General features: G+C 39.9%; 1 protein-coding gene across 8 annotated transcripts in view; it reads right to left on the reverse strand.

Annotated features, from left to right (window-relative positions):
- tjp1a (tight junction protein 1a) overlaps positions 1-15490 on the reverse strand; it is a 97812-nt gene that overhangs the window by 38723 nt on the left and 43599 nt on the right. For 4 of the 8 annotated variants that reach the window (XM_069661086.1, XM_069661083.1, XM_069661082.1 and 1 more), the window contains exon 1: positions 9405-9801. The exons of the other annotated variants lie outside the window; for them this stretch is intronic. In XM_069661086.1, the coding sequence (XP_069517187.1) occupies positions 9405-9428 (24 nt within the window). In that variant the 5' untranslated portion in view covers positions 9429-9801. Of the gene's footprint in view, positions 1-9404; positions 9802-15490 lie in introns of those variants that run through there. 8 annotated transcript variants of the gene reach the window in all.

The raw sequence follows: 15490 nt of genomic DNA on the forward strand, positions 1-15490 counted from the left end.
GGGTTGTTACAGGACAAAGACAAGGAGCACAGGGTGTGTTGTGCTGTGAATACTGAGAGACCAAAACACTGGATTACTCAGGGTTTATGAATGATGCTTTCCACTTACGCTGAGTTGACTTTGGTGAAACTCACTGTGCCACATGAACTAGCAGGGACGAATTTGTGTATTCATACATACACGTTAAACAAAGGGGTGATTCAGCAAAGGGGTCTTTGAGCCTGCTAATGTTTGCCTACCTCTACAGTATACACAGGATGGGCCACATTTAGCAACAACCTGCAAGGACAAATGTAGAGAGTCCTGCCTGCCACACAATACATGACTATGGTGATAGGAGCAGCAGCATTTTCTGTTGGAGTATTTGAAATTGAAGTAAAAACATAACTGCTTTCACTTTTCAAGTTGCACAACAACTTTCAAACTACGCAACTCTGAACCACAAGTCTGCAGAGTCACATGGTGCCATAAAACAAGAGGCCAAACCCACTCAATGGCATTCCCAAGCCTTCTGAGGACTTTGCTACAATAGGCATGTTGTGGGGCAAATCTATAGTGAATTAATGAGTTACTGTTGGAGCGGCCATTTTCCCAGCACTTAACTGGCAACATAATTACCAATCCCCCAAGAGATGAGCGATAGGGAGGGGGGTGCATGCATTTTTTAACGAGATGCAGAAGCACAGAGAGATAATACATGAATGACTTCTAATGACATCTAAAACAGAATTCCTCTGCACAGCTATTAGAGAGGACGCTTACACCCTCTGATGCACCCAATGTTGTGATTACAATGCACAAAGAATGAATAATGCCTATCTGTAATGAAGCCTTATCATCTTGTTATACAGTCAGCAGGTGAACATCATTACACTATAAGTCCCCTTGAGGACTACGGCTATACAGTACTGTTTTCATAAAGTAGGCCAAAATTAAGCAATTTACAATTGGACTAACAGCTGATAAAATCTGTGCTATGAAAATACACCTGCATTAAAGCTTCTCTTTGATCTCTTTTTGATGTATTTCTGAAGCTTCTTATACTGAAGTTGATGTCAGTTTATATTAGTTATGTGGAGTGAAGCACCTGCAAACTAGCCCAGAAACAAACCCAAAACATTGAGGCTATTTCATGATGACAGAGATTTGGGGAATGTGGAGTACTACAGTGAACACATGAAGAGAGATCGATGGTTATATGTCTTCAACAAGCAGTCAAAACCTTTTTGTAAAGCTGTTAGCTTAGCACTGCTCAGTCTGATTTTAGTTTTGTTGGTTCAGCATTTCTTTGAGCATGGTTTACTTTGTAAAATGTTTCAACCTACACTGTTTCTCTGATCACTGAACACCAGATTCAGAGACTAAAACAAACAACAACAGAAAAGATGTTCTGGAGTTTTTTCATCAGGGAACACAATTGGCCTATGATAAAAGACTCACAAATACAATTACAGTGTATATTACTGTTTTGTCTGTAATGTAGTGTTCATGTTTCATGACACAAAAGGTCAGTCGAGTGCACATCCAAAACTAAATTTAGGCCAGGTACAGTAAAGCAGATTTATAAAAAGGAAAAAAAGCAGAGTATTTGCACACTGGATTACAGCTCTTGCATTTTATTAGCCTGCAGGCAACGTTTCAACTCTACAGGCTTAAGCAAACCATCGTGCAAAGCAGAAAACAGCAGATTAAAGATTTGTTAAGATGATGACAGTTTTTGGTTCACAAACACAGTTCATGATTTTTTACAGCACTTCACATCAAAATAGAGGAAAATAGTCAAACGTGTAGAGAAAGCTATACAGAGAAAAAGGTGTTAACAGAGACAGTAGATAAAAAGGACCAGAGATTTGTTTATAGAAAACACTCACAGGATCTGCCGTTTTATCTTAGGGTGCAGCGTGTGCATGTGAACTAGGTCTATATTTAGAAGGAAAGGAATTCAATTATCAGACAAGATTATACCGTGTGAATAAAACACTTTTTTTTGTCCCGTAGAGGTCTTTAAGAAGAAGAAGCAAATTCTTTATCAGAAGTCTGAGTTCTGGTAAATTACGCACGATATTCTGCTAGTGATGATTCTGTTTTATATCATCTGAGGCAGCAGACAATGTCTCCCACAGGCTGATGACTCTGTTTCCCAGAAAGAAAAAACAGTTTTGCACTCCCAACACAGCAGAGAGGAGATAAGCAAATGAACATGCAGCAGTGTGTGTATGTGTGTGTAAAGGCATGTAGGGCAACAAGCCTTGGGATGAATCTGTTCCAGCCTCTTTCTCTCCTCCCTAACCAGCTGAGCCACGGCTGCCACATGCACTCTCTCTTGTCCATCCTCGCTTGCCCTCCCTCTCTCTCTCTCTCTCTCTCTCTCACACCGTCTATCTCTTGCACTCTCTCTGTCTAATACACACAAAACACCCTGTGTCAAATCCCCTGTGCCTGCAGTGGGAATGATAAATCCCTGCAGAGACCTGCCCTGCCCTGACAGAAAGGATGCAGGGCTGGCTAGGAGTGTCCTCGCTTTGCTAGGATGGCTGCTTGATAAGAAACGAGCAACAAACCAAGACTCAGGGTTATATAGTCCCATGCATCCATCTCAAACAAGAACATTAGCAAGTGAACCAAAGGTGGTGGATCATTTATGCCAGCAGCCCACGTGTTTCTGCAAAGTGAAGCTACAACTTAAATGCATCAACCACGTCTGGTCTTCCCGAGGGAACTAATATAATACAATATTTAGATGCTGTCAGGTCTAAATCAGAGTTCAGCCTGTCCCCAATAGCCACACTCTGTCTTTACCAAAGTATTTGTAACTAGAAACATCAACTTGAAAACAGATTCAACCCAGTTGGATTCAAATATGACCAAAAAAATGTATAGACGCATTCATTTCTGCCTCGCTGTACTTCCAAAACTTACAGTCAATTGGATTGACAATGATGATTATTTGATTGCATGGCCCAAATCTATATAGCATACTTTCAAACACGCCCCCCTTAAGATACCTTATGCACAGCCTTGCCAAAGCACAATGGCAATGCTATGTATTCTTGCTTTGACTCCATCCTATTCTGCTGTTGAATTTAAATTAAATTGAAACAGTGCTACAAAATATGCTTTATAACATGAAAAAAGCCCAAGAGTTATAATGCTGTGATCATAGCAGAGATGGGCTGTCTTTTTAAGATCTGCCATGTGACTCAGATTATAGCCGGTGCATCCCTCCCTCCCACTCCTCCCTTTCTCTGTTTCATCCCTCCAATAACCCCTCCTCACATCAACTCCTCCCTCAGAAGACGTCTTCTGTTTTCCTTCTTTTCCCTCTCTCTGCTATCCACCTGCCTCCTGCTGTGTGTATCTGCCCTGCATATCACTCCAGGGATGAAAAGATAAGCGGGTCAGATGTCCTTGATAACTGCCTCAGTCCCCTGGCATTGAAACAACACAAACAGCTGCTTTCTCTCAATGTTTTTATCTAGACTATGACAGAAGGTGATACCTAAGTAATTACATGTGTGTTTGGACTATCATAGCCCACTGTCTTCTTCATCAAAAAATGGCTCCTCCTTTTGGCACTTACTTGCTTGAGTTGTACTCTCAGATGTATGTTGCTTTGGACAAAAGTGTCTGCTAAATGAAATTGTAACACCGTCCTCCCTTTAGGTGTCTAGTATATTGAATCTGGACTTAATTAAGCTTACTCTGCATGTGTTATTTGAGTTAATGTCTCTATTGATCCATGGACGTATGCCCAAACAGCAGGGACATGAACACAAACTCGTGTTCAGATCCAGATTGGTCACAGCTGGGTACAATCCAGCCAAACATCTAAAGCCCATCTGAACCAACTGGGCTCTGCCTCTGTCTTCAATATGGGGAACTGGCAGCCCTCTCATCTCTTACACAGAGAGCCTACACCTGCTCCCCTTAAGGGCTGGGAGGGCTTTGAATCAAGGGCTTTTAATCAAAGACTCGCCTGTTAGTATGAGGAGGAGTTGTGTGCTGCATGTGGTATAGGCGCTTCTGTCTGATATTCTTCTCACTCTGAGGTAACACTGGAGGACTCATCCCATATATTGTCAGGCAGTAGTTGCTGTGCGCAGTGACCTAGACTGAACAGATTGCCCTTTGCCATGTGCTGCTCTCAAAATGAACTTGATTCTGCCCAGGAGCATTAGATGTGACATTTCACCCAGCTGTTTCTGTAGTCCTTCTTTTTCTACTTAATACCAATAACTCCCTCTACACTGCCAATTGCGCATGTCAGACCATCATGCAGAAGAATTTCTCTCTAGTCCAGTTTATGCTTTCTGCATCCACATGGCAGATGATTTATACGTTTAATTTAATGTCTTAAACTGTTGGTATGTAAATGTATCTGGGAGGATTATCAACAGAAGATTGGTTAAGTGCTTTAGAAAGTGATGGCGTAACTCCTTGTAACAGACCCCAGACATTAGTTGCTCCATACTCCGGTTATCAATTTCCACATCAGCCCCGATTCTCCAAAAAGGACGGGGAGCCTAGGACGCAGAACAAAAACATCACCCGGACTCTTTTCCTCTCCCTCGCACTTGGTCCTCTAATTACGTTTCCCTCCTTCATTGATGTAAATGGCGATGTGTAATCATCAAAGCAAAATAGAGGCTGTTCTTGGCCCGCCGTGCAACTCTAATTAATACAACCCCCTTCATCCAAATGCATTTCCACTTATTTCAGCCTCTCTTCTCAAAACACGAGTCTAAAGGCTGGAGGGACTGCTGATGCTCCAAATTATGTTTCCTTTTCCCGTTGCTTTCACAGAAGCGAGCAGGAACGACCGACGGCCAAACACAAAAACGAGGTCAGAATTTACTTAAATGAATTAGAGAAAAATCTACAGTGAATAAATGTAGTTTATTTAAAAACTATGTGCAAAGTGATCAATCAAACTGAGCAAAATGTTAATGATTAAATGTCATAAATGATCATTACATCAATAAATCAGTCAATTTTATATGACCAAACCAATTTTGAATTTAAATTTACTACAGTGCTCATGTGTCATCCTGTCATCCTGTTATCCAACCAGCATAGCCAGACAGTCCTTTGTGTGTCTTTTAAACTGTTGGCTATGTTTAAGATGTCCTGATCCGCCTGAGTGTAATATTACTGTCTCTGACAGGCTTGGCTGTTCGGTGAAAAAGCTGTTCATGACAGTAATACCAAAACCTTCCTGAACAGCTTGACAGCATTATAAATATGGGCGCTGATTCACAGGCCAGGAACAAGGATAGTTTAAACCAAACGGGGAAGACACTGTTCTTTTCCAGTCCTCTCTGTGCCAGAACAGGAACTTTGGCACCAAACCGAGAGATATTTTCCTTTCCGTTCTTCAGAGAAACACATCCTCCACTAAACAGCAATTACCATAAACTGTTATTCTGCATGAAGGTCTATCATGAAAAACTGAATTGCAGCTTCCACTCTACTTTGATTAGGTTAGACAAAGTGCTTAACTGCTCTTGCCAAACTTGTCACTACTGAGTGGGTGTTAAATACTTACCGACACATCACAGTAACCCAATGACACACTTTAACACAAATGCACTACATTAGCATCACTGACCTATGAGTCGTGAAGGGAACACACCCACAGATGGTACTCTTTCCTGACAGACAGCAGCACTACATTTTATTCCTGTTTATCATTAACAGGAGCTTCCCTTGGTGTGTGACTAATACTGGTGTTCCAGCCGTTAACCCAAACTCATCAGGCAGGTATTAATCATGACCTGTGGAGAAGGCTAACACAGTCAAAGGCAGGTCGTACTTGTTTCACAGATCATATCGACAATGCACCATAGGAGATGTTAACACAAAACTTAGTTCGGGCAAGTAGGAGCAGCTTTCAGTGCTTAATTTGTCTACTGTCTTTGCACTGTTAGGTCATCAGTAACCCTCGAAAAGAAGTCACTATGTCTTTTTTGTTAAAGGAGACAGCTCTCTAGGCTTTTACGGATGAGCAAGATAGAAAGATAAAAATAATAAAAAACCTAGAGAGCCTTCCGATATTGGGATATTTCAGAATATGTATTTAGGCTAGACAATCCCTATTAACCTCAAGGGTGATTTAGATGTAATATGAACCCTCGCACAAAGTTTCTGCTCTTCAGGAAGATTTATGAAAGAAACCCTCTGTGTGTAAGAAGAGTTGGTTATAACAAGTAGATTCCCAAGTACAAGAAAACAGTTTGAAAGAGACATCAATTCATCATCCAATCAATGCCTAAACTAAAAAGCAAAAGAATTGTCTTACCCCTGTCTGTAAGCAGGCTGTCCACAAATCACAACCTAACTGACACTACAGCCTATAAACAATTAGGCAATATGACTCCTTCTTCCACACCTACGTTCCAGTTTGTTACACAACAATATCACCCTGATCTGTTCCTATTTTTTCCTGAAATCAACCAAACACTGATTTGTTACTGCTTATTCAAAACGAATTACAAGCACAGCGAAGGAAACCTTTTACTTATGTGATTCTTCAGCCGATACCAATAAACGATAACTACCCGTGTCTCCGATAACAGTAAGATAATCAACAATTTAACATTTTCCTACTGAGCCTTACGAACCTTTACAGGATATGATTGCATGAACAGTAAACAATATTTTAACACTGTCCTGTTTTTACAGTATTGTTGACATGAAATCAGAGAGCACTCTGCATGGCAAATTATTTATTTCTTGTCTACTAAAGCATCTTTTTCCGCACTATGGTATATAAAAGAAGAAGTTATCATATAGGTGCATACCGAACAACATGTAAGCCGATAAGAGCCCGAGTGATACATTGGTTTGCCAATATTATCTAATTATACGGGACTATCAAAGACATAGGGCTATTGGTTTCAGTGTTTTATTTTCCAGATATGTATCAAAGTTTATAATGCAGATAATGCAGAAAACAATGCTTAAGGTGATTTAAACATTTTATTTTCATGTAATTTCTTCTAGAAGCTCCCACTTTGTGTCCGATGTTTACAATCCTCTTACACTGTCTGCAGCACAAGAAGCACAGCATCACAGCTAATAGTTTGCACTAGAACTAGTTGTACGTATAACAATGTTAAATACTGTTTAAGTTATTTGTTTAAGAAAGCAGACTCCTGAGTACCTTTGTTTGTCATATTGATGTTAAATCAACGTAGGGGAAGTCTACTATCATTCCAGCTCAAAACTTCACTTTATCGGCAGCCTGTTCTATAAATTTGGTATCAGTCTCACAGATCTGATATTGGTCAGACTCTATTATAAACCTTTATATTTGTAATCATATATTGGTCTGAAAGACATTGTGCTTTCCTACTTTTGTTCTGAACAGCAACACGAAGTAATAGCCAGATAGTGTGAAGGGCATTTCACCACTTGACAAATTATCTATACAAAATCCTCACATTTTCAGCACATTTTGTCAGCCTGCCTTTTCTTAGCTCAGATCACTGTTGTTTATGTTACTGCAGTACAGTACTAGAAACTACTTTGCTCTGAGGAAAGGCGTTCACAACAACATCTAGTTCTTAGAGTTTCACTGTTAGTTTAAAGCAAACAACAATGTTTAAGCACAAGAATGCCTTGTGGCTCATTACCAGCTGAGAGCATACTATAGTAGTAAGTTTTATGTCAAGGCGTGACCAAGGCCTTCATAACGTCATCGACAGGACGGAGCTGGTTTCGTCTGACTGGTACAACCAACCTAACCTGAATATCACCATCTCTATTGGACAAACAGAGCACATTCCTCACTTGTCAAACTGAAAGAAATAAATCCCCACATAGAAAAACACTATTAAATACAGTGTGCATAAATATCTAGGTCTCTAGGGATTGATCCAATTAAATTATATATCCCACTAACCTTTTCTATACTATTAAGTTCATTCATTTTCTTAAAGAAATTGCAATCACAAGGTGCATGTGTGGAAAGATAGAGGTCAAAGCTTACAGTATACGCTCAAATACTGCTTTCAACACTTGACCCGGTTTTTAACAGTTTTAACGCCTTCATTGAGGACTTCTAATCTAAAATACATTACATAGAACTAGTACAAGTATGCTAGGCTTGACAGGTATGTATCCAGCTGTTTTTTACTGATGAATGGACGGCAATTACACACAGCTGGGTACAAGCCAGTGCCTCTCCAAAAATGGGGTTCAGAGACCTCATTAGGCACTTGACTTGTGAGTGCAGGGTTGCCCTCTATTACAGCCATTCACAAACTTCAGAATGCCACAGCCCAATTTTAAATCCAGAAATACTTGGGGGCCCACGCAAACATTTAATCACACAATTCTGATCACCTCTTGAGGCAAAGTTGAAGTACTTCCCAATAAATCTTTATTTCATAAATCAAATAATTATTTATGAAAATAGGCCTACGGTGATTAAAGTTAGTTAAGATACAAAATAACTGCAAATAGTAAATCTTACCGCTCACCTATAGTAACTTCAAGGCCCTTCAGTGGGCTCCACTTTGGGAATTACTGCTCTAATAGTAAATAGGTAAATTAAGAGGGATATATATTAATAAAAGTGATTATAATGAGACTGTTTATAAAGGTCCTACCTTCTCTCTGATGTTGTTATTGCCTTACTAACAAAATTAATAAAGTCTTTCAAACACTACACAAATCTACAACAAAACATAACCTAAATCCTAGTCATAAATATTATTCAAATGAGCTTACATAGGACAAACCTGATCAAATGGAGCTGACGGTTTACTATACTATAATAGGGTATGTTTTTAAATCCATATAGATTTCCTGTTGCTGCTTAATAGATTCAAGATTCAAGATGTTCATTGTCACTATGGTTATACAAGTACAACTTTGTGAAATGTTTATGCTGGGAGGCTTCAATTAAAAGGGTTCATATTAGATATAAGGGACACATAAAATGCAATAAAATAAAATATATTAACAAAAAATTATGCAGTAATAAAACAAAATAAAAAAGGACCGAGACTGGGACTCTTGATATCAACAGGTAGCTGAGCTGAGACCCACTATGGACCCAGCTGTAAGACTTGTCAGTAGCAGCTTATAAACATGAACAGCCAGTATAAGTCAGATCAATTTCAACCAAGAACAGGAGAAACAGCATGTTTGTTACTTAACTATGTCACTAGGTGAGGGCTTCAGAAAACTCATAAGCAAAACAAACATAACACCACCACTTTTAGAAATACTATATTACTTCTAAAGTTACCAATAGTCTTCAAAGTTAAAGTTGCAGAGCCCCAGTAAAGTTAGCTTGTTGTCCAGTATTAGCCAGTGTTAGCTCTCCAGTTTATCACAACCACTACAGACGCCAACAGCTCTGCTAACACTTGAGTTTTATCCGGGCAGGTACCCACCTTATTTGAAGCTTTGGAGGACATTTTACACTGCTATTCCGCTTTGAAACTGGCAGGTTAAAAGTTGCTGGCGTCTTTGTTTTGTTAATCACTTGGGTTAGTGCGCTTTTTTTCCCTTCCAGTTGAATTTTCGCCCAGCTGCCGCCACGCCGGGCTACGTTGTTATTTTATTTTATCCAGGACGACGGGAAACATGTCACGAAAAGCCGAGTGGAAAGTCCAAAGTTCATTATCTTATCTTCGCTGCCTGAAACGCTCACGTTAGTCCAGTCAGGTTTCGAGTCATGGAGGAAACTCGAGTTGAAAAAAAGGCAAATAAAGGCCACCTTGCTGTTTCGTTTCGTCGTTAACCTCTGGATGAAAAGTTGGGAATAGTAGGCATCCCTCGGACGGTGTACTACAGCAATGGCAGGCTGTGGAAACCTTTCCCTGCTCTCAGCTCTGTGAGCAACGGCCGTGTCGTCTCTGAGCGGAGCGGACCATTGCACACACAGAGGGATGCAGGACTATGAAAAAACGGGGGCATTGACCTCTCATTATGGAGAACCTCCCATAACAACATTTGAATTGTTCCTCTATAAGTGAAAAATAATAATTAATGGAATATTTTGTTTAAATTCCATTTTACATCTTATTTTATCGCGGCTTGGAAAGTGCCCACCCCTGTTATCCCGCGGAATAAAGCGTCCGGGATACAATAAGGAGAAGCGACGCCGCTGTCCCTACTGATGCTGAATGCTCACTTTCACTGTGATGAGGGTGAATGTTGTGTTGGTCTGTTACACAAGGACTACAGCAGCCTTAAAAAAAATAATATTGAAGGAAAAACACATCTGTATTCTGCCGATACCTCCTCTTAGCAAATAGGTGTAAAATTCCCTACTTGAAGACCCTCACAACAAACCAGAAGAATATGTGAGCAGAGTTATTAAAAAGTTAGTTGCATAAAAAATGACCCTTCTAGGTGTGTGTGTGCAGCTGTATTTTTTTGGGTGGTGGTTTACTGGTAGATTACAAAATGAATAAACTAAAGAGACATTCCTCATTTTAAAACATTCCTCAGTACAGAGAAATTGGCAGTGTTTGTGGTTGATAATTTACCTCACAGGAAACCACAAAAGCAGTTCAGTGCAGTTCCTATGACTTCCCACACCAGACCCCACCCACAGGATGCAACAATCTCTGCTTGCATTGTTTTACAGTTTACGTCTGTTTTCAGCAAACAATACATGCAATACTAAAGCGGGCCACGGGAGAACCAGTAAATGACAAAGTAGTGTGACATTATGAAGGTTTTCTGTGTCCACTGTTACATTACATGCCGTTGGAAGCATTTGAGCACAGACACGCATCCTATCTTTTCACCTTATCTTTTCCAAACAAACTAAGCAATCACATTCCCTCAATCTAGCTCTTTTAATGACCACTTCCTCTGTGTGTGTGGAGGAGGGCTTGGCGGCAGAGTAGGTGGTCTAAGGGGTTAATTCCCACCAGACATAATCCTACAAGGCTAAAATACCGCCAGTCAGGAGTAGCAGACCCGTTTGAGGGTTACAGGCAGAGGATGACCTCGAGAAAGGCCAGGTCACGCTGAGAAGAGGATCAAGACAGATGAACAACTCTAAAACCTGCAGCCATACTTCAGCCATGGAAACATATACGTATTTCAACCGTGTGTTTGAAGAGGATATTAACTGGATATTAACTTACAGTTTTCACCGCAAGGGTTCACTAAAATCTTTGAAAAAAATAAATGCAAGGAGAAAAATGCATTTCAGAACAGACACAAACGATGTTAAACATGCCCTAAGGATGATACATACTAGTATTGAAGCAAGCCGCTCGCTCCTTCTGAAGCTCCTCAAACGCCTGTCGGGATCGATCAGAGCCGACAGCAGGATGTTTAACATGATCACTCTGGTGTCAACGAGCAAAAATTTGCAATAAAAACAACCAAACTTGAGCTAAAAAAATATTCTTTATCACCATTAAAAAGGGCAATAAAAAGAAGCTGCTCGCCTCTCACTCTCATCCGCAGCTGTGATGGTACCTCAGATGTTCTAGCAGAGAAGAGCAAGACATTAGTGACACTCCAATGTGATCAAAGCTATCTTTGTCCTCTATGCTTGCATCTCTGCTCCCATCTCTCCCTTTTTCTCCCTCTCTCTCACACACAAGCACAGAGACACCGCTCTTTCAGGCAACGGGCAGCTTCAAAGCTCAGGTGTGCTCATGGAAGAGCAGGCACATGGAAAACAAAGGCGAACATGCAGGCCCACATTTGGCTGAAGCACATCACAAGGTTCAGTCAACCAGGCCTCTCCTGCAGCGAAAAGGCTAATGTAGAGTGAAACAGGATAATGTGCACATCCGAAAAAAAGTATAGCGGGCTTTTGATGCGCAAAGAGGCGTTCACGTAAGGAAATACACCATTACATGATGATAAATAAAGAGGAATGTGAGGATTGATGTGAACCATTTGTTTTGCATTGGTGAAAGTCCTTAGACAGATGTTTTTACCTAGTTACATCTGTCCCGAGTTAGGTGTCTGTGAGAGGTGGTTGATCCCTCCTGTGCTCTGTTGACTCAGGGCAGCCCTTCAGGTCCAAAGGCTCTTTGTTTCTACATACTAATAAAAACCTTCTGGACACTGAAGTTATCTTTGTCACAGAATTGTAGAGCAGGTAGACTACAGTCATTCATCTAAAAGTATTACAGAATATCTTTTAGCATGAAAAAAATTTGTGATGAATGTTTTATGTAGATTTTTTGTAACAGAATTAAAATAAGGCTCGTGGCGTTAACGTTTTTGTCTTGTTGTCAGAAGATCCCATGTAAAGACCAAAACCAACAATGATTTAGTCCGTCTTAACACTTTCCAACTTCCCCTTCAATAGCTATTTATTCTGAATCCAGACATAAATCTGTAAAATAAATGGCACATTTTTGTTTTAAAAAGAGAAAAGGAGGACACTCCTCTAGTTTTATGTACTCTAACAGTTACTGAAACAAGAGTTCAGAGTTTTTGTAGCAGCAGAACAGAGACTAATAGCTTGACTCAAACTGAACAAAAGTTCCCATGCTCACAGAAAATGGCTTTGGCTTCTCAGACAACACTTGTTACAGGGGATTCATCAATCCGTTACTAATATAGTATATTGGTTTGATTCTGATTCAGATAGCTGGATCAGGTATTTTTGACAATGGAAACAATGTTTAATCCAATGTTTACATCTCTTTGTGTGTACTTATTCATAAGTAGCACACAGAAGCTCTTAAGCTACTTGCAATTTTCAGGGCAGCAGTAACACAGCAAAATACAATATAACCAACTAACCAGCTAACTTTACAACTGAAACAAAGAAACACTAGTATTGCATTGGTACTCGGTATCTGCCAATACCCAAAGCCTAGGTACGGTCATCAGGACAAAGAAAGATTGGTGCATCTCTGGAATTGTTTCTGGGATCAGTTCATTGTTGGTTTTGTCTTTTCCAGCAGATTTTCCTTTGTTTTTTTCAAGGAAAGCCTTTCAAGGAAAGAATCAATATAATTTTCACCTGGAGTTATTTTTTCAATATTCTCTTGCAAAATATTAATCTGCTTCTTTAAAGCCACAAAGAGAGGAGCAGTGTTGTAAACTGCTGATAAGAGTTATACAAATGTCACATCTCTACTTAAGAGGCCAACTGTTTGTGACCAGATTAGTATCATATGTCAGGATTAGCAGGCATGCTTATCTCTTACATTCAACCCCTTCCTTCCAGGTCTGTTTTATTCAGGCTTTTGTGGAGAGTTAAACAGTAAACACAAATCTGGTTTCGGGGATTTAGGAAACATGGACTTTACATGTGAAAAATCCCACAGACAATTAAAGAAAGAAGTTTGGATGAATTCATCCATAGAGGCAAATAGCAATGTTCCTATCCTGTTTACAGAGGGATATAAATGGCCATAAAATAAAACCTTAGATTGAAGACACTATAAATCTATAGAATCCACACAATAAATAACAAAAACTTCCAACAATACCATAAAATGTGTCCCATGCTTTTCACCTTACAACACTGGTTAACAAGCATCACTGTGCAGTCTCTGTGTAAACCCAGAGCTGTAGCATCATGGTCAACACATTGAGAGACTAAAAATTGGTTTGGATAAAACAGAATCTACAGCTATAGTACGGGCACTTTGAGGCTTCACTTAGGCTGCAGTGCTTTGAGATAAATGCTAAAGCTAGCATGCTAACATGCTCACAATTACAGAGCTAACTGCTGATGCTAAGCTGGTATGATGTTAACCATGTTCAGAATTTGTTTTTAGCATGTTAGCATGCTGATATTTGCTAACTTGCATCAAACACAAACTAGTGTATTGTACTAGTGTAAGTATTTTTTTATATTTTGACCTGAGCAGGAGGAAAGGTCAGGTGATCACCAGTTATCACAGTTGTTTCTGAGGGGGACATGAATGTGTAGCGGTAAAGTCACAGCCTTCCAAAGTCAGTGATCTTGATCCTTTGGAAACCCCGATAGTCTGAACATCATTTTCAAAACATTTAACAGTGATTGATATTTCAGTGTGATGAAATAAAAGGCATACCCAGCAAATAGTTGCATAAAAATATAAAGACTTCCACACAGTTCATAGTGGTTGAACTGCGTTATTATTGGAGTTGATAATCCCTTCTACTTTCACATTCGTTCTTCCCTTTTTCATTCACAACCGCAGAGGTAAAAGTAGTTTGTGTAAGAATAGTTTGAAGTGTTATTATTTGGAGACACACTTAGTTCAATTTAGTTCTCGAGATGAAGAAAAAACATTTTGTGTGCTAAATTTAACACGCTAAGTCTTCTGTCTCTGAGAGTGAACCAGGCTACTTTTGATCTTCTGAGGACATTTACTCCACGAGGCGGCCTGTGATCAACCAACCAAAAAAAACTCTCATTTTCATCGTTCTCTGCGTCTCTCTTGTTCTTTCTCTTCTCAGCAGGCAAAGATTGCTGAGCCTGTTACAGCAACAGCAACAGAGGCTGCAATGAACCTGATTGAACTCCACTAAGCACTATCTCAAGTAGTTTAACCGGGAACGGCCCGAGTTGTACAGCACCATAGCAGGTCTACTTGAAATTCCACCACTTAGCTTCTCGTCGGGTTATTTCTGAGTAAAGAAAACAGCCTGTTCTTCTGCACCAACCTGAGTACTGAGTGTTAAATCTCTTTTTGTGTGTGTAGTGTGAGATCCACACCCATTAACACTCACTGTACCGTATAAATGTGGCAAGGAAAAAGTAGCCATTACATCATGCTTTCCATCCACGTGACGACCCCATTGTTTGCTGCAGAATGAACTGTAAATTAAAAATAATGCAAATCCCAAGGTACAATACACAAGGCACTCAGCTCAATCTACTGTGTGCACGTGTGTGTCTGTTTTGCCAGTAAATACTTCATGAAAAGCAATTCAACCTTTTCCCTCCATTGTCGCAGAAGCAAATCATACAATGCAAATGTAACTTCGAGCAGCAGTTTGTTACGGCTCCGTCTTATGTGTCATCAAGATAAACATATTATTACAAAGTGCTTTGCAAGTGTCCTCCAACTCATGACACGGAGAGAAAGAACAGTCTGTTCTCCAAAGTTTCATATCACACTTTATGCATAATACGTTTTTTTCCCTGTGATAATGGTCCATTTTAGAAGAGTGATAAATAAATCCAGCAACCTTTGCAGAAAACAGAGAGAAGCACTTATCATTACAAAAATAACTGCCATGAAAAATGAAATGAGGGATTTTTCAGCTGAAGGAAAAGAGTGAGAAGGAAAAGCTTTCGGGGTCACAGAGAAGTGTAAAATAACTTCAGACCAGGCTGCACTTCTATGTGATTTATATAACTCACTTACACAAAGGTGCACTTAAATGACAGGGGGGTGCATGCAAATGCTTTTTTTCAACAGGTTTTGTTAGCTACACCTGAAGTTGTTCTCTGACGGGGAAAAGAGAGAGATAGAGTAAAGTAGACGACACTTTAAAGGGGCGATATGAGTTTTTATCTCTGACAGTTCAGTGCTGCTTATGGCACAAG

This window comes from Semicossyphus pulcher, unplaced genomic scaffold (genome assembly GCF_022749685.1).
Source record: "Semicossyphus pulcher isolate SPU_LCO1_2020_fin unplaced genomic scaffold, fSemPul1.0.p SCAF_1, whole genome shotgun sequence".
Taxonomy (NCBI): Eukaryota; Metazoa; Chordata; class Actinopteri; order Labriformes; family Labridae; genus Semicossyphus; species Semicossyphus pulcher.